The sequence below is a fragment of the Lepidochelys kempii genome, chromosome 1 (genome assembly GCF_965140285.1).
Source record: "Lepidochelys kempii isolate rLepKem1 chromosome 1, rLepKem1.hap1, whole genome shotgun sequence".
In the NCBI taxonomy this organism is placed as follows: Eukaryota; Metazoa; Chordata; order Testudines; family Cheloniidae; genus Lepidochelys; species Lepidochelys kempii.
The window spans coordinates 269,750,625-269,770,480 of NC_136380.1; the positions used below are offsets into that span (position 1 = coordinate 269,750,625).

The window sequence follows — 19,856 nt, forward strand, 5'->3', positions numbered from 1 at the left end:
GGGCAGAGAACACATAAGAAAAAAAAAAGTAGAAGAGGAGGATGTTTACAGTCTATGAGGAGGTCTTGTCTGAACATGTCAAGACCCATCTGTCAGAAGTGGTACTGGCCAATATTGGAAGAAATTCTTGAGCCTTTCCTTCCTTCCTCCCAAGGGAAGATTGGCCTCATATGGCAGAGCTTCCCTGTCTGGAAGTGTCTTCTGAAGAATCTCCTCTAAGTTTGATGCCAAACCCAGGAACGGGAAACCTTTGATGATGAGGATGGCTGTACCCTGATCAACTGCTGGGGAATCTATTGCTGAGGGATTCCTAGCCTACCTCAGTGCACTTCCCTGAGGACATTTTCCCTGCCAGACAGAGCAAGCTGGAGGGAGAAGGAAATTTGGCAAAAATTCCTAAGAAAAAGAGCCCTCAGAGACAACTGCTATGGAAATCTCTGCTTCAGAGCTCAGAGGCAGAAGATTGAGGTGTGGTTCACGAAATACGTCTGTAGCGTATTCTAATAGTCAGACTGTCATGTAGGGAGAGAGGAAGAAGAACGGAACTTCTTTTCTGCCTTTAAGTTGGGCAAAAGCCAGAAAAAACCCAAACATTTCCAAGTTTAATGGAAGTGCAGATTCACACTACTGAGAATCTCTTTCTTGCCTGCTGCTCAGACCAATCCTTTCATTGGCTTCCTCTCATCTTTGATATGGAGTTCAAGCTTCTCTGTCCTCCCTCTCAAGGGTTAGCATAACTCTTCCTCCACCTCAGTCTCTGCTCTCATTTCTGATCACTTACCCCCACCTCACCACTCCCTTAGGGTCTGTCTCTCATGCTCATGCCTTCTTCCGCAATCACCTATTCCTGGAACTCCCTTCTTATCCCACAAGTGTCCACCTTTCCTTTTCCAAATCCCACCCCAAAACTTGCTTCTCCCATAAAGCCTAAAAGTACTAATGCACACCAGTAAAAATGCTGCCACCTACCCTTGAGACTAAAGACCAAATTGCTCTAAGACAGAACCTTCTTCTGGGTTTTAACTCCCAGTCCATTTTATTGTGTGTCATCCATCTACTTAGACTGTAGCTCACCAAGACAGGGATCTTCTTCTGTGTCTTGTACAATTTGTGTACAGTGAGTACTTTGTCAAGACTTAAATAGAATAATAGAAGCACAGAACTGGAAGGGACCTCAAGAGGTCATCTGTCCAGTCCCCTGCACTCGTGGCAGGGCTAATTATCTAGACCTGCTCTTAAAAATCCCCAATGATGGAGATTCCACAACCTCCCTAGGCAATTTCTGCCATTGCTTAACCACCCTGACAGGAAGTTTTTCCTAATGTTCAACCTAAACTTCCCTTGCTACAATTTAAGCCCATTGCTTCTTGTCCTCTCCTCAGAGGTTAAGAAAAACAATTCTTCTTCCTCCTCCTTGAAGCAACCTTTTACGTACTTGTATGTCCCCTCTCAGTCTTCTCTTTTCCAGACTAAACAAACCCAATTTTTTCAATCTTCTATCGTAGGTCATGTTTTCTAGACCTTTAATCATGTTTGTAATAATTTGATTAGTTGTACTAAAGTAATATTATACAGCCCTAGTACAGTACCCTAACTGTGACAATATTACAGATTGCAAACATGGTCCTTGTTACATATGGGGCTCATAGCAGCAAGGCTGAAAAACTGACATTTAAACTCTGGGCCAGTCCATGATCATGTTGGTAACAAAAGAAGCACAGAAGACGGATGAGGAAGAACAGGTTTTAATGAGAGAAAGGAAGAATATAGTATACAGCTGATACAAAGGAGTACACAGTATAAGACAAGTGTCTAATATATTAATAGAGAACTTCAGAAACAGAAAATTTCAAATGGTTAAAGGAAGTGACTTGCTCAAAAGTTACAATCTTATGTCTTCATATATATACACATTCCTGGCAGTATAGGAAACATGTTCAGGTCTTACATAGAAAATCTTGACTGTCCAAAGTGGTGGTATCACTTCCCAAAGAATATTTGCATATGGTACGTTATGAAGAATACACAGAGGCAGCTCAAAACTTTCTGAGAAGAAAAGAAAAATATAAAGAATTTGGGGGGGGGGGTAAATCGATCGCTCTCTCTAACAGCAGCAATTTGATCTGTTCCATATTCAAGATCAAAAGTACTGGAAATGGCAAGTGATAATAATAATACCTAGCTCTTATATAGTGTTTTCATCAGTAGAATAAGCAAGATCTTTTGTACTATGCAACACATTAGAACTAAATTATACACCAAGGCCCAACACAGCAGACAATCCCTCCTACAAGCCTCCTTTCCCTAAAGAGACCAAGCAATTTCCCCTCCCCCAGCCTGCTGCCATAAACCAGCTCTATGCTTCCCATCTTTCCGGGGGACATGTGGCAGCAGCCAGGAATAAGTCGAGGGATATTTCTGATGAGTCATACCTGGGTGGAAAAAGGCTTTAGGAGGGGGCTGGCAGCTGTTAACCTGAAACCCAGGTGAAGGAAAGTTCACAGAAAAAGGGGGCTGCCCTGTGGAGCTCCTACCACCATCGGGGCACAGCATCTGCCTTCACCGCACGCTAAGCATGGGGATAAGCAATCACAGGGTCAGTTAAGCTATTGTGGTAGCCTAACCCGCAATAGCATGACCCCAGACTGTGCTGCCATGCCCCTCATCGATTCTATTACTGTATCTGGTTGTGACATGGAATACAACTATCTGGGCACATATCCCAAGGTCCAGCCCAAAGCTGCACCAAGATTCACATATGTTCATATGGTCGTGTGGCTACACGCTAAGATACAGCCTCGTTAGGGGGAATTGTTCTGCTGTATCAAGCAGGGGAGAAGGGTGAAGCTGGAGAAACTGCAAGCAGGAAGCTGAGCAGAGTGGAGGAAGGAGCTGAGCAGAGGCAGACTGATAATCCACCTCTGGTCAATGGGTTTATGGGAAGGGATCGGAGACCATCATGTCTCGATTGTTGTGAGTTCCCAAGGCTGTATGTCTTCACTGCAGCTACCTCAGGGAAGCAGTACACATTAACAGCTACTTTGGGGTCTGCACTATAGCTCAAGGAGTGGTGGCTACCTCGTCGTGAAGCACTGACAGAGTGACACATGTGGATGTGCCAACATGGAGCATGTTAAGGGAAAACCCCGCAACTGAGCCTGAGTTAAGTCTGCAGGGAAGACAAGTCCATAGTCTAGGAACAATGTGTGGGAGCCACGCCCCCAGCGGCATAGCTCCCCTCCCTCGCTGTCCTGTCCCAGCTCTTTGGGAGCCCCCAGGCTGTAGAGAGGAAGTTCCATTTTCTGGGACTCTTAGGAACTTCACAGCTGGGGAAGGCACCCGCAGCTCTCCTGAGCCAAACTCTTGCTCCAAAAGCCTCCCCCTGCTGCCAGCCTCCTCAGTTGATACCTTGTCTCCTCTCTACCAAGCCCCCATGTCAGCTATTTATGTGACACAAAGGGATTTTTGCAGCAACTTGACAAAAGGGAAGTGAGGGCCCTACCGCATGGTCATATAGTACATGGGGCCTTGTCAGAGTAAGGGAAGGTGCAACAGAGAGCCCACATTATGTAGAAAATCACTCTTCAGTCATTTGGTATATGGCCAGAAGTAACCAGTGTTCATTACTAAAGTGCTTGTATCAATGGGCCAGCACTATATACTGCAGAAACTAGCTATTGCCAAGATATCTAGCAGGAAATTCATCTTCAGGGGAAGGTCAAATTATAAGCAGACTTCCACATAAATAGAACAAAACCGCAGTGCTAATAGAGCATGTCCACTTTGCCATTTTCCCCACTCATCCAATCACAGCTAATCAAAGGGTAAAAGTACAGGCAGCCCTCATGAATAGAGGGGGGAAGGTGGTGGTGGTGGTGGTGACAGCAGGGGAAGTGGTTGGGTTACATATGCTAGAGAGAAAAATAAGAAAAAATATAAGGGTAACCAGAAAGACTTTCAAAGTGGCAAATGTTGAGTTCCACAGAAGAAAAAATTCCAAAATGGAGGGAACTCACCCCAAGCAGAATATAAAGGAAGCCCTTAACAAATAGTGAATTAAAGAATACAGGAAAACATGTGACAAAGATGCCATGGCCTGCTTCACAGCTACGGGAGAAGGGATGGGGATAAATAAGATTGGAGAAAAAGGAGAAGAGACACAAGAGCAATTGGGAAAGGGCCACAGGCAACAGACACCATCACAGAGAAACTGGTATGAAAAACTCACCAATGCAAGGTGGTTGAAGGTTACTCAACTCACTGGCCCCTTCTACACAAAGGAATTTTTCCTGTTTCCCACTTTTGCTAATAGCCATTCAGCTCCCCAGTATCAGCAATGCTGGGAGCTCTAAAGCAGAAGGCTGTAGGCTGCAGATCCTTTTCTAAGCACCTTGTCATATAAACCTGCTCAGAGCCAATCTCATCAAAACAGTTCTTAAACCAGTGTCAGTGGCTGGCAGGCTACCTACATGAGGGTTCCCAGTGGAGTCGACCCACTGTTACTGTTATGAATGATCAATTTATGGTGGTCCCCTCATGTTCTAGGTGCTTTTCAAACACCACAGAAGGAGTGCTTCCATTGAGAACTCCCAACCTAAGGAATAGATAAACTCTAGACAGAGTTTAGAGGAAGAGGAATAACTGACATAACTTATATATAGGTCATCTTAGTGTCTGCTATGCTGCTGACAGTGAATCATCTTTAACTGGAACTTAAGTGTGGACAGGGTAGGGGTCTTGAAGATGAACTCAGGGATGCTGGGGCCCAACTGCTCAATACAGAGATTGAAAAGGACTTCTATGGTGTCTAAATTGTTTCCTGTCTCCACCTCACAGTAAAGGGAGTGGGAATCCTGTCAATGCCTGGGAATTTCACAGCACAGGCTCGTTTCACAAACGGATCCACTCCATACTCCCTGCACAAATTAGCCCCATTGGCAATTTCTCACTGCAGTTTGTTCTTTTGTCAGGATGTTCCTCTTACACTTGGGCTGTCATTTAGTTTGTTAATAAATAAAATAATAATAATAATCAAGACTTTCAGGATCCTTTTCGTTCCCTGGCTTCCCCTTGGCAATCTATACTGTGGCTATGGCTTTAAGAACCCTTTTAGGGAAATACAAGAGCTAACAGCAAGGCCAGGAATCAGTGGGCAGGAAATGCAGAGGAGCATTAAAGGCTTGATAAGGGTAAACAAGATTAAATGGCTTTTCCGATTACATTTGTAACATCAGTTTGCATTTCAGATACATTCATACAGCCTGCGTAGCAATCTGCTCAAGTGCATCTCTGTTTTCCTTCCCTTACTTAATTTTTCTTGTGCGGTTATCTATTTGTTTGCCTCCTTCATAAGTAACCGTAAGGTACAATATGGGAAAGAACACACACTACAGCTTCCCAGCCAAGGCACTTGGAGTGCTACATGGCAATTTAAAGTTATATAAACCATCAGTATAAAAAAACATACAAGACCCAACAATGCAGCCTAATTAAAATGGGGGAAGGTCCTATTCAGGGCAGACATAGTAAAAAATAAAACCCCACAAACCTCCTCTGGAAACACATTTCCTAGATGCTCTTTTAGAAGCATGAGAAACTGAGGCAGATGACCCGACAAAGCAAGTTCCAATCCCTGAAGCTCCTAAAAGTAAAAGCACAAACACCTGCTGAGCCACACAGCTCAAAGGCAGAATGGTGAGACAGCGGGTGTTGTCAGAGCCTGTCACAGGGGGTGCTGGTTCTTTTATCGGGGTTAGGGCTCAGCCTCATCTATGACAGACTTAGCTCACCTCCCCAAGGTGTAGAAATTAACAAAAGGAGCACATGACAGGGAGCATGTGACTAAGAGACCTGCTGGGAGACATGGGCAGCCTGTGGTCAGTCAGGAGGGAGACTCCAAGGAAGGGAGTGCTCCAGGAGAGAGCAGGAGACCAGCTGGGAAAGGGCCAACAAGGAGGCCAGGCTGAGCATACAGGAAGAGGCCCTGGGAAGAAAAGTCAGGGCAGTTCGGGTTACAGGGCAGAGTTCACAGAGTTCTCAAGGCTGGAGACTAGTAGCAGAGGGTGGACATAGGTGCCCCAATGCTGCCACTCTATGGAGTGGTGCATACACCCTTGTCAACAAGGGAGAAGAAGGGAGCATTTGAAGCCTAGGAAGGTTGGCAGCTGAACCAAAGAGAAGAGCTAAAAACTGTTGAGGGAGAAGACAGACTCTCAGAAGACTTGTGCCTAGCGAGAGTCTGGGGCAGAAGAATGATTGTGTTTCCTTTTGGACCTTAACTTCGGAAGAGTAAAAGGGGTGAGTCACCGTAATAACCTAAAAGTCCTGGATGACTGCTGAGAGGGGAAACCGAAGCAGCAGATGTGCACAGGGGCTGAATATTAGCCAGGCAGGGGACGAGGTTTCGCATACAGCCAGGGCCTTAAAAACCAACAGGACCAGCTTAAAATCCACCATCAGGCACCACAGGAACATTGCTCCATGAGTTCAAAGTCCAACTGCATCAATAAAAACTTAAACTTAGATGTTAAGGGAAGAATGGAGACTGAGAACTTACGATGTCTTTAAATTGCAAATAGACTCGAGAACAAGTGGCCACCATACCCCCTGGCATCCAGTCTTTCTACAGCCAAGCTTCAATGTGTAGTCAAAATAAAGCTGACAACAAAAGGAACAGTGTGCGCTGTACAGCTGCTGGGTTTGAGTCTAGAAGGTCTATTTAGTTAGATGAGTTGTAATGAAACCAGAAACCAGGGGAAAGAATATGAAATGGAGGCTGCATGCAGACTTTAGTTACAGAGTCAGGCTAAGACTTTTCATGCAATAAGAAGGTGACAATAAGTGGGGGCACTTACAGAAATACTGGCTGGAGCTCAGGTTAGAGGCAAAACTGTGTGATTAGCTTACTGTCTGAAGTAGACGGGGAAGACGGGATTGGATTTATACAGCCCTGGCTCCCTATATCTCCCTACTTACACAAGGATGACCCAATTTATATAAAAAAGTTCTTCAAGATTTTTCAGAAATAAAACTATTAAAGGCATATACCAACACCTGGGTTAGAGTGAGAAAAACTGCTGCAGCCACAAACATGATTAAAGAAGCAAAAATGCTCCCTTAAACTAACAGACTTCTCCTAGCTGCATTACCATTCCTGAATTATAAAGTCTAGATTTACATTTTCTGGAATACTTGGTCAGCGGAGAGGTTACTGAACAAGATGATGTAAAGAAGAAATAAAATTGGACACAGATTCTTTGTCACTAAGCTGGAGGACTTATTAGAGTGGAAATAGACTATGGAACCTCTTACCATCACCTCAATAATAGCCCAGTCATTTCCACATGATTGCTGTTCAGTGGGCTGTAAGAAATGAGTGGTGAAGAGGCCAAAGATTGAATGGCCACAGAGACTGAAATTCCCTCTCAATCCAAGGAGTAGTCCCTTCTCCAGGCCAACTACTGAGACAAACTGATAGGGCAATATGAGGATTCACACTGCTGTATCCCCTCTGTGGCCAAAGAGAGGATATTGGTTTCCAGGTCTAAAATGGAATAGTTTCACAAGCAATAAATCCACTTAAAACAAGTTACATGGAAAATAATATACATCATCTGTTAAGGATCCTAAAGGGAAATAACCGCTCAGCTGAATTTAGACAAGAAGCATTCTAACAGTGCTAACATTCAGTGTCTGTCTACACAAAATACTTGACCGACTAATACTAGGATATCACAGAATATGCTGTTTTACATCCACACTGCACAAACCAGATTAATTCTTTTCAGTAATTCAAAATTTTAATTATAAAATGCTCCATTAGTGAGTGAGCTAAAGTTAGAATGTCCTTCCACCACCTACGGTACTTGTTTCATGGGCCCTGGGATTACACTTCCTCATTTTTTCATTGTAGCACATATAACTTCCTTCCACCAGCTGTCGCCTTTCTAACTGCAGACTCAGTAGAGAGGCCAAGAACTTTAAGAGCCTTTTAGGACACTGTGAGGGGGAAGCTTGCCCTGCTGCTGCCCTGTAGATGGAGGCCCAGTCTACACTTAAAACTTAGATTGACATAACTACAGTGTTCAGGGGTGTAAAAAATCCATACACTGGACAGCATAGCTATGCTGACTTAACCCCTGGTGTAGATGCAGCTTGGTCGACGGAAGACCGATTCTGGTGTCTTACTTACTGGTGCTTAGGGAGGTTCAGAAAAACCCTTTCCATTGCTGTAGTCTACATCTACACTATGGGGTTAGAGCAACATAGCTATGGTGAAAAACTACACCCCGACTACACGATGAGAAGTAAATCCATACAATTTATTCAGAGCTGGGGTTCGCAGTTGCAGGGAAATTATCTGTAAATATGCAAATTAGACCATTAATTTGCATAAGAGGACACATGGAGCAGCACAAAACTTGACAGCTATGAGCTAGTTTAGATTTTATCATTTGCTAGTTTAGATGAGAGACTGTGGGGACAATCCTGATTACTGGCTTTCATCCCAAGGCATATAAAATTGTGCAATGACACACGGAAATCCATTCTTTTTTTAGGATCAGACATTAAGAGCAGCCCTTAATGTTCCGATGCCACTGCCCAGCCGCGACACTTCATTCTCTGGTAGATGCGACTTCTGATGAGGGATTTTAGGCACTGATTTCCACTCCCTCTCCCACCCTTTATTTATTTAGTAATCAGCCTGTTCTTAACAGGAAAAAGTGAAGGAAAGTATTGGTCACTTTCTGTTCAGAAATGTAAGACTGTTTGCAGTCCTCTGCCCCCAGCTGAGAGGGTCAGGACCCAGTCTTTAAATACTGAGATGTGGAGGGAAGAGGCCAACAAAAGCGACTCACTTATTTTGAGACTTGACACTAAAATTGCTGTTACTTCCAGACTATACCCAATGTTCACTGTTCTTCCATAAGTCAGAATTACTACGATATTTGTAAAAGCCAATATGTACTTCCAAAAAGCAGTGTAACTTGAGCTGCAGTACATCTTGATTTCTGTTTTGAATGACATACTTCCAGTATGGTCTCTATTTTATGTTTGTGTTTCAGTTTCCTAGAGGACAGCTTGCAGAGTTACTCTTGACATAAAAACCCATGCCAAAATGGAATTCAGAACATGTTTCTAAACTTATTTACTGAGTCACTGACAGGTAGGGAAAATATCAGGTCGTGTGACGAACACTTGCGCAAAACTGTTGTGGTATATTTTAAAATATGAAAAACTTGGTTGCATTTTTTTTTAGGGATCTGATTATTCTCTCCCAAATGTTTAAACGGATTTAGAGACATTTGTAAAAAAAGGGCAACATGGTAACTAGGGCCTCTATTATAATTAAGATAAGTTAAGTTGTCATGGAGGATATAAAACTCCTGCTGAGATTATTAAAAGTTAGTATAATGTGTCATTGAAATGGCTGTTTTTACCTTTTAGTGATGGAGTGGGAGAAAACTGATGGAGCATCAATCATCACACAGCCAATAAGACTTAGGAAATCAATCGATTGCCAGGTGGACCTCATCTGGGAACTGGCAAATTATAGGGTCTGTGGACAGTCACTAAGGAAGATGTGAAGAAGGGAGTGTTTCTGGTCTCCGCATGGAGGGGTTGGGTCAGGATTCTAAGAAGGATCAAGGGCTTTGCTACACAGCAAGTTACTGCATAGCAAACCAGGATGTGCATCTAGAGTGCATCAGCTGCACTACTGCACAATGAAAGTCCCAGAGCGTGGCATGGCTTACAATGCTTTCAAGTAGTAATACAGCAAGCTCCAATGGGGGATTTTTACTGTGCTGTAGCAGTGTCCACTTATGACATTATTGCTCGGCAAGCTTCTGCACTGTACTGGCTTGCCAGGCAGTAAAACACTGTGTAGACAAGCCCCAAGTCCTGACCAGACAGCCTGCTTCCCCATCTTTGATACCCATATATTCACTGCTACTAAACTTGTAAGTTTAGTGTGTGTATAGTAACTGATCATTCACAATATGTTGTGGTAAAGGCTTGTTCATCAGAGACCAGATCCGGGGTCTTAAATGTTCAGCTGGTATTTAAATAAGTGCCATTTGCCATTCATAGAGTGTTTTAGGTCAGGTGGCAATTGCTGAAAATAAAACTAGGTTTTATTTTGATTCAACAACTTCTTGTTTTGCATAGTAACGAAAAACATTTATCAAATAAATCCTGTTGAATATAAATACTTTTTTCGCTCCACCAAGCCAAATATTTTCTTTCATTTCATCTCATCGCAGCAGCTAGACATATGGGACAGACAGACAACTAGTCTGCATTACAATGGGAAAATAAAGTTCAGTAGTTCAAAAGTTTGTTGACTTGCTTATTTGCAAAGAAATTAACAAAACTGTGATGCACTTCTGCTATTCACATCCATCCAAAATGTCCAATGAAATCAATAAAGCGTTGGGTGTGCAAGGAGCACAGGCATAAGGTACAGCTTGGAAACTCAATAAAACCAGTTAGTCTTGACCTAGTCCATCAGTATTTCTCCTTCTATGTGGATTAGTTGATTTCAAGTCTGCAGTGAGGAGTAGGAACGATTTATCAGGAGCTCAATTACTGTAACACCAACAGAGGGCTTGGCAACTGCTGATCTTGCTTCTTATTGATACAAAGATGTTCTAATCTACTTTTAAAGTTGTACATGGTTTATAATTCACCAAACCCACATGCGTTAGTGTATGGTTTTTCACTTTATTATGTACAATAAAAAGTGGTGTTCATCAACAATAAATATTTCTATCATCGATATCTGTCTATATTCAAGTGTTTACTTGCTACTATAGCTGTAAAACTTAAGGGCAGAAATTAGATGGGCTATCAGATTACAATCAAATATAGGAAAGTGAGTTTTGCCTTTAGGATTCCTTCTAGCTGGGTCTGGTTGAGAAGAAATACCTTGGACATTACTTAACCATACAGAACTGTGTGCGCCTCCAAAACTTTATGAAGGCATTAATTTTAAATGGGATATGGAAAATGTAGCTGCTGTCAATTCTACTCACTGCAAAGAACACTGGCTACCAATATTCAATGTGGATGCCATGCTAAACACGATCAGATTTAAAAATTAAACAAAATCTAAAATGTAAGAACTTTGTTCTTATTAAGATCTCATTCTGCAGTTATCTATCAAAGAACACTTATCAGCTTTAGTTCTCCAATATGCACAATATGTTAACACAGCGCCTGGGTGCTAATGCAGACCACTGTAAAATTTATAAATTTGTAAAATGCAGCAAGAAATGTAGATGGCCAAAAATCTAATAAACTGCTCAAGAGGTTCTACAGCTTGAAAACAATGACTTTTCAACAGACATCATCATGAGGAAATTTGGACTATAAGAGTCTATTTATAGGTAGCTGGGAGCAAGTTATCAAATCAGAGGAAACCATTCTTTGGGTGCAGTGGGCTGTTAACCAGATTTTTCTTCAGGGAGGATATTAAATAAATAGCCATTAAAGTAGATTACCCACTAGTACAATTACATGTGGCATCTTAAATGGATGCAAATGTAAGAGTGTGTGTGTGGTTTTTTAAGAACACACTAGATAAGTTTGCCAATTTTATTTGCATTTAATAGTCAGTTGATTTACTCATATAAAATTTGTATTTCTTTGAATGATGATGAAAGCTAAGATTGCTCCATAGGTTCACTCTTTTCTCACACGTTTAATTCCAAGTGCTCAGCCAGAGTCTGTTCTTGGGTCTTTTGCCCCCCAGGTCTGCAGTAAACACTGCAGAAATTACTGGCTCAAACGAAAGATATGGGGTGTATTTTTGTAGCTAACAGAGCACCTGCAGCTCCCATTAACTTCAGCTGAACTTGCGAGAGTAGTGAAAATCAAGGCCCAGATAATTTTGTAAGGATTTATCACAATAGATTAGAGTGTTGTTGCAGCTGTGTTGGTCCCAGGATATGAGAGAGACAAGGTGGGTGAGGCATTATCTTTTATTGGACCGACTTCTGTTGGTGAGAGAGACAAGCTTTTGAGCGTACACAGAGAGCTCTGTGTAAGCTTGAAAACTTCTCTCTCTCTCTCTCTCTCCAGTCATTTAAAGGATATAGGATTCCATTATTTGGATTTAGGAAAAAGAGATAGCAATGTTGGGATACACAGAAGGTCATGAGATGCTCATGGATGAGCTGATGGAAAAAGTATCAGTGAAAAATAAAACCAGATAAAAGGAAGAATTAGCTTAAAAAAACTATCAGGGCACTTGGTGAACTTGAGAGTCTTAAGTCAAGGGCAAGGAAGACTTCTTTTCAAATGGGAATGACAACATTCCACACACTCCCAGTCTACCTAAACCAGTTCTAAAATTAGAAAGACAACTGCCTACCATAGAGAGAATTGCATCAACGGTTCCATTTTCTCAGTAGTCCCCTTTCAGGGCTGGGGTAGAACCGACTCCACTACCAAAAGGGATGCTTAGCTGCTCAGTACATCATGGTTGAGCAGAGGACTATATTTCCACAATGTATCCTAGGCATCATTCATTCTATAGCCTCCACCCACATACGGCTAAATAAGGGCACAGAATACACTATCACAGGCAAATAAAGCATTTAAAGACATTCCCGTCCCTTAATCAGAGTGCAAGGGAGCAGAAGAAACAGGGAGAAGACAGCAGAGGATACACTGTGTAAACTATGATCCTGAGCCACTTACTCCATCCGTTACATGTTAATATTTCCCCATTTAGGAGCTGTGAAACTGCACATATTTACACCCACAGTGTTTCCTCAAAATCAATACCAGGGGAGGAAGAAGGTTGCAGGGCAGGCTTGGTCTTGTTACAAAATGACCAAGGGGATGTTGTCTCAGGTGCGGGAGCATCCACTGAGCTCCCCCTTTGCTCCACATTCCCTCATGGCAACTAATACCCTCAGGAACTTTACTGCCATTAAGTCTCTGCTGATGGGTGCACCAAACCCCGCACCCAAGAAGTTGGCGGATGCAGAGAGGAGTTATCAGGAGTAATTACTGGCCTGATTTCTGAATTAAAATCCATCCATGTCCAAGAGATCCACAGTGTGTGTCTGCTCCCTCTCAGCCTGAGCCATGGAGCCTTTACTCTGAGGATGGGCTTCCTTTGTGTCAGAGGGCAGGAGGCCAATGCCATGAAACCATTACTCTCCCCTTCTACGTCACAGTTCACTGCTCTCTAAATCAGTGCTGCAGAGAGAAACAAATAGCCCCACACTATATGTTTAGACTCAAGTGTCAACTGGGTTACAAGATACAGCTTAATTTGAAAGGATGTAAGTGCATGTTCTCTGCTTGTCTCTTTTAGACAGACACGTTATAGCTGCGATACAGAGAAACATGAAAGAACATTAGGAAAAAGCAAGTTTAACATTCAAACAAAATTACTGTACATCATTTAAAAAAATACACATTTAACTTGCTTAAAAATTTACTCCAGCATCGAACCACAGCTCTACAAGAGAACAAATGTACACAATACTGTACTTTGTAACCCAGTGTAAATAACCTAAGTCACACCTATATTAAGGTTTCACTTACAAAGGGCCAACAAATCTTTAATAGGTGTTTTAATAAATGGTAAAAGAATTGGTATATATTGTTATAAAGTCCAACAGGCTACTTCTAGCCATCTATATACACCTACTGATGTGATTATAACCATCCATAAACACAGACTACTCATGTCTATAACTTGCTTATAACATGTATTAATCACTTATTAATCCTTTATACACTACTTATAAATGGAACCTTAATATGAAGAGTGACTAACTTCTTACTACTTTAGCCCAGTACTCCAGGACACATCAACTTTCACATTTTTATTTAAAATTCTGCATTTTAGTTTGGGAGGGTCTTTAACCAATGAAATTACAACTACGTAAGGTTGTTAACAAATATATAGCAGACACTAAAGGCAAAGCAAAGGAGGTGTGGAAGACCATATGACACAGTTTATGTTTTTCAAAAAGAATCACTTTCACTAGTGTTATAATTAACACTGCTACTATGACAACAATATCAGGAAATGACAGAATATGCTGAAATTCAAGACATCATTTTCTCTTCTTTTTAGGAAAAAAATCATATAATATAAATAAATAAACATAACTATTTAGGTAAGTTCCAAAACCCACCAGTGGTGTCATCAGAAGAAGACAAAGGACTACTCTTGGGGTCCAGCCTCTATCTCCTTAGCTTACCTGCATATAATCATCAATATATTGGGAAAGCCCTATTGAGAGCTTCATACATAGGGAACAGTAAGCATTACATTTAGGTCTCAATTTTTCCATCCAGCATTTTCATCTCTGAATCCGTGCCTGAGCTATTTCAATCACATCACCTGCCTTTTATGGAATTCAAGTAGGCAACACAATGTTTAACAAAGTTCAGGTAGGACTTAGAATCCTCTTTCACTTTTAAAGCCTCTGTCTTCATTCTCGTTCTCTTCCACATGGTTTTCATTCTGTTCTGTCTTATCCTTCTGCTCGTCATCGTCATCTCCAAAAGTCTGTTCTTGCATGGTAGTAAAAGTAAGTGATCTGGCAGCAACCTGTGCAGCCAGACCTGATGTGAAGTTGAAATCTGTTGATATATGAAGCTGAGCCAGCCTTTGCTTGATGGAGGATTGTAATGCGTCCCTCAAAGGGGGCTGTAAAACCTCCATTCCGTCCACACCAGTTGTCTCCACTTCATCTCCTTCACCCTGACACTGGTAACATGTTGTTTTTACAGCCATTGGAGAGCCACCTGCATCAGCAGCAATGTCTTTGTTTTCATCCTTCGTAGGATCTTCATATAAATATTCAGTACTGCTTTTCTCATTCACAGTGACATGGGCTTTTGGGCTAGAGTCTCTCTCTTCAGAATCATCGCTAGTTTGGCTACAGTCCTGCTTTCCTGCTTCTGCATTCAGAGGGGATTCCAAAGTATGTATGGGTTCCACTGATTCTACAGGAGACAATGGCTTCACTGCAGCTTAAAAAGAACAAAAATATAATTATGACTAAAAAAGTGACCTTCCGTACCTAACTCAGCTACGTGTGTCTTAAGAGATGGACCTGAGAGTTAAAATAGGTAAAATAAAGATGTATTTTCTGAACAGGATGCTGAAAATGGAAGGTAATGGCTACTAGTTCGACATAGTCTTTAAAACTCATGAGACATACGTAAAAATCATCTCACATAGAGCGAATGTACTTTATGGAAATTACAAACAGAATCAATTGCTGCGTCTCACACAAATTTGAACTGTCTTCCTTTAAACAACAGCTATCTAATCTAGTAAAGATAAGTGGAACACAATAAAAAATGTCTTGTAGGTAATAGCTGATTTTATACATCACAACATATAAATAAGATATGTATGCATACAGTAGGATCCGTTGTCCTCACAAATAAAGAGTGGTCTAATTTAGCCTCTCGATGTTAGTAGTAGCAGCGAGTCCCATTGCCAACAACGGGATGCTTGCCAGGAAGTCTCTCCTCCCAGTGTTAGGGGTTAGTACAACACAATTGCTTCTTGAAGAACAGACGTCTTTCTTTATAGTAAAACGATACAGTGTCCATTTCCAACAAACAGATCCCTAAACTGTAGTAGCTCCATTAGAATAGCAGCACGAACATACATAAGAGCAGCAACAGCAGGTTCCCATGTGGCATTCCCTTTCTAATTCCATTCTGACTTTACCCCTGTAAGCAGAGATGAAAATAACTCTGGAAAACACACCAAACTTTTTATGGGAAACAAGATTACTGTATTAAGTTTTTTCCATTGCATTATATTTTAGTAGTATTTATTTTCACTAACTGAACATGGGAGTGTTTTTATGCTTGTCACATTAGTAATTATTTTCATTTAACACACTGAAAACTTATGCTTCAGGATTTACATTTGAAAAAACAAACACACACATAGTACAGTGTAGCAGCAGTATACCAATTTGGCCTCACCTGTTAATTGTTCTTCTAATGGAGTGGCCCCTTCACCATTCTGAAGAGAATCACTGTGTATCTCTACCAACTTGCTTCCGGAGGCAAGAATATGCAAATTTCATAGTTTAAGTTGCAGATGGAGGTGGCTGCCACTAGGGACCAGCACTGTCAGCCCTAGGGCTGAAAGAATGCACACCAGTGTACATAAAAATAATAATGTGTAATAAAATAAATTAGAAAAGAAAAAAAATACAAAATAAAACACAGCTAACAAAAGCCAAAGCTGGCCAAAACACCAGCCACGTGCTGCTCCCACTAAAAGGGAACCTTGCCACTATCTCATGCTTCACATTTCACATATGAACTACCAGGGTTTGAATTAAATTTTTGTATGAAACTGGGGTGGATTTAAAACCGTTTAAAACATTTAAAAAATAAAAATATGAAAAACTCAGACATTTTATTTACAAGGTCATTATTCATACTTGCCCTGCTTGGCCTTCCCTGCAGGCAGAGAGGCACAGACACTCGGATCTGGACCAACTGTTCCCCCAAAAGACTGGGCCAACTCTCCAAATCGGACCAGACCCACATCCCTCCCCACAGTGACCCCTCCCTCCGGGACTGGACCAGACCAACATGCCACCCCAGACCAACATTCCTCCCCAGACCAAAACCCCCGAACTGAACGAGACCACCTTCCAGCCCAAACTGGATCAGACCCTCTATGAACCAACCCCTCTTGACCTGAACCTCCACACTGCCTACCAGAACAGGGCTTCTCCTGAACCTCTATTCCTGAAGCCGACCCCTTTCTACGATCCGCAGTTGGGCCACTCTCGGGCACTCCACTCCAGAGCCACCTCCTGCTGTCAATCCAACCCTGTTCTCTGAAGCAAACTGGGCCAGACCGCACCTGGCTGCAGCTTGGCCAGATGCAGCTCGGACCAAGGTTGCATCCACTCAACTCATCCCTGGCACCCAGGGTGTGCGTGACTCCACTCTCCTGAGGTCTGGCTGCTCCCTGATTGCCTCCTGCTCATCTGGCGCTGGAAGGGGCAGTGCAGTGGGGAGGGTCAGGGTGTGCATCCGGGCTTAGTGCTGACTCCAGCAGTGGGGCTCCCTGGCTGCAGGGGGTGCCTGAGCTTAGCCCCTGGACCCCCCACAACTGATCCGGGGAAGGGACTGCAGTGCCCGCAAAGGGCAGAGAGGACGCAGGACAGAGAGTTGGGGGGAGGGGAGGCTGCCCCCCCCCCTGACCCCGCGCCAGGGGCTGGGAAAGGGCAAAGCCACAGCAGCAACTCCAGAGGGAGGGGCTCAGAGCTGCGATCTGTGCCCCGCAGACACTGAGCAGAGTTCAATGACCAAGGGAGCCAAGCCCCGGAGAGTGGAATGTATGCCCCGCAGAGCAGTGACCCCAGCCCCATGAGTCGGGGTGTGGCCACCTGAGGCTGCAGAGCTCTGGCATGGTCCCCTCGCCATGGCTCTGCTCTTGCTACTGCTGCTCCTGACTGCCCTGCTGCAGCCCCTGGATGGATCCGGCCCCTTCGCCAAGCCCAGGGTGCAGCGCTGTGGGGTGGCTGCGGTGGGCCACCGGTAGGCGGCTCTATGCATCCCACGGGGCAGACTCCTGTCCCAGCCTGAGTGCCAGCCCCGGTGCCCGCTGGGGTCTCCCTCTACACGTAAGAGGAGGGATGGCGCTTGATACCGCGGCACCATTGGCATCATTGTAAACCTGGTACTGGATAGACCAATTCTATTTTGCCTGTTTCTTGGTTATTTTCACAGAACACTCCTCCCCTAGTCCAGAAAGAATTGCTGGGAAGTAGCAAGCAGTAGAAGAACAGAGGTAGAGAGACAGGAAAAACCAGTCAAAGCAGTTGCAAACTATCCAGTAATTGACAGGCTAATTTTTTATTTCTGACAGAATCTAAACAAAAACAAACAGACACAGGCTACTGGAGAATTTATTTATGGAGGCTGCACCACCAATTCTCTGATACTTGGTGAAGAAAAAGTGACTCACATCGTAGCTTTACAGACCTCTTCAGGAGAGGCTCTGTTCTTTCGGCGCATGTTAGTGCTAAGGGAGCGCAAACAAACTCCAGGAGAATTTTTAAAAACTCAATGTTTCAATGGGGGGAGGGATAGCTCAGTGGTTTGAGCATTGGCCTGCTAAACCCAGGGTTGTGAGTTCAATCCTTGAGGGGGCCATTTAGGGATCTGGGGCAAAAATTGGAGATTGGCCCTGCTTTGAGCAGGGGGTTGGACTAGATGACCTCCTGAGGTCCCTTCCAACCCTGAGATTCTATGAATGTTGGGTTCTTTGTTAGCTGCCTTGAGCAATCGGGAGACTGTAACTTTAGATTCTTTTTGACCATATTTTGTAGTAACTACAGGTCATCAAGGAGACACATGATGTTTAGAAGAGGACTGTCCTGTCAAGTAGGATTTGAGAGCTCTGACTACGCCAATGATAGGGCAGAAGGAAGGAATAAAACAGTCTTCAGATTGATGTGCAAGGGAGAATACACTTGAGGTAAAATTTCAGGGGCTAAAACCCAAACCTATATGGAAATACCTGAAAAAATGGTTCCTCGCAAGAACATTCTCTTACTTTCCCGACCCTTCTCCCAGAAGAAACTGCCATGAGGAATGGGACTTTGATAGAAAGGAAGCAGTGGAAAACTTTTCTAAGTGGCTTAAAGAAGGCCTCAGTGAGGACAAAGGTACACGCTGAAATTCCATTTAACTAGCTGGTACCTGAGTCCTGAGACTGGTCTAAGACTTTTGATTACCTGAGAAAGCAAGAGATGTGAGGATGAACTGCCAAGGTGTCTTCATAGTTAATTAGTGGTAGGTCTCTGAGGGCTAAAACTTATATCTGTAAGGAAATGTACTAAGGCCCATACCATAGCTATCTAGGAGAAGCTGTAGCATGGATTCAAGGAAGACTTGAAGATGATGCAAGTTTTTGGCCTCCCAGCATCAAAAAAAATATTCCCCACATTTTTGAATAGGCCCAGACACTTGAAGGCATCCTACATTGAAAAAACAGCTCTATCATGCAAGAGAACAGATGAAGGACTGCAACATCAATCCGTCAGTCTCCAGGCTGTCAAGTTGACTTCTGACAAAGCACCAATCCCTGCCATAGAAGTTCCTTAGAAAATGGGAGACTAGCAATGATAATTATCTTCACTCCCCAGATTTTTCTGGCTATTGCTGTGAGAAGGTGAGAATGGCAGGAATCCATCCATTGCACTGACCACATGAATGAAAACATTCCTGCCCCCAACAAGCCAGAGAATCTCTGTTCCTGGAACAACAGGGATGAACTGCTATCGGAACAGGCCCACCCAAGAGAGGTCCCAGGCTGAAAGTATGTTGTTGAAGATTACAGGATTCAGCTGCCGTTGCCCAGGTGAGAGTTGTTCTGTTGTGCCAGTCTCTTGATATTTCCAGTTTACCTCGGATGCAGGCCCAGATGGTCTGATGAACCTTCCTTCATCACTTTGGAAGAGATGCACAGAACCTCAGTCCCAAGTGTTCCATAGAGATTAATGTATGCAGCAGATGTCCAACTGCCACATTTTATTTCCATTGCTGGATTAGAAATGAAGGGAAGAAGCTGATGAATGACTTGGCCCATTGCTCTTAGTTCAAGGAGGGACATACTCATGCTGGACTCCCTCCTGGACTCCCAAGCAAAGCCCGAGAAGGCCTGGTGTCTATGTGAGTGCCCCATCCATGCAGGCTGGCATCTGCTGGTGTTCTATTCAAAAGCGTATCCAACACAGGCTTCCCTTTATTTTACAACAGCCATTAGCCCTGAGACCTCTGGACTTGGGCTGGGAGCCTGATCAGCTCAGACCAACTTCCTCCTTGTTTTT

General features: G+C 43.2%; 2 protein-coding genes across 11 annotated transcripts in view; one reads left to right on the forward strand and one right to left on the reverse strand.

Moving 5' to 3' along the window:
- LOC144930105 (uncharacterized protein C3orf20-like) overlaps positions 1 to 10,774 on the forward strand; it is a 33,776-nt gene extending 23,002 nt beyond the window's left edge. The window contains exons 4-5 of one of the 2 annotated variants that reach the window (XR_013635188.1): positions 9,066 to 9,166; positions 9,448 to 10,774. Coding sequence is in view for 1 of the 2 variants with exons in the window: in XM_078851111.1 (XP_078707237.1) it covers positions 9,448 to 9,469 (22 nt within the window). In the remaining variant the exon portion in view is untranslated. The remainder of the gene's footprint in view (positions 1 to 9,065; positions 9,167 to 9,447) is intronic. The other variant, XM_078851111.1, reaches the window with a different exon arrangement.
- Positions 1,730 to 19,856, reverse strand: part of VEZT (vezatin, adherens junctions transmembrane protein) — a 99,000-nt gene continuing 80,873 nt past the window's right edge. For all 9 annotated transcript variants that reach the window (XM_073327512.2, XM_073327507.2, XM_073327503.2 and 6 more), the window contains one exon: positions 1,730 to 15,006. In XM_073327512.2, coding sequence (XP_073183613.1) covers positions 14,429 to 15,006 — 578 coding nt within the window. In that variant the 3' untranslated portion in view covers positions 1,730 to 14,428. The remainder of the gene's footprint in view (positions 15,007 to 19,856) is intronic.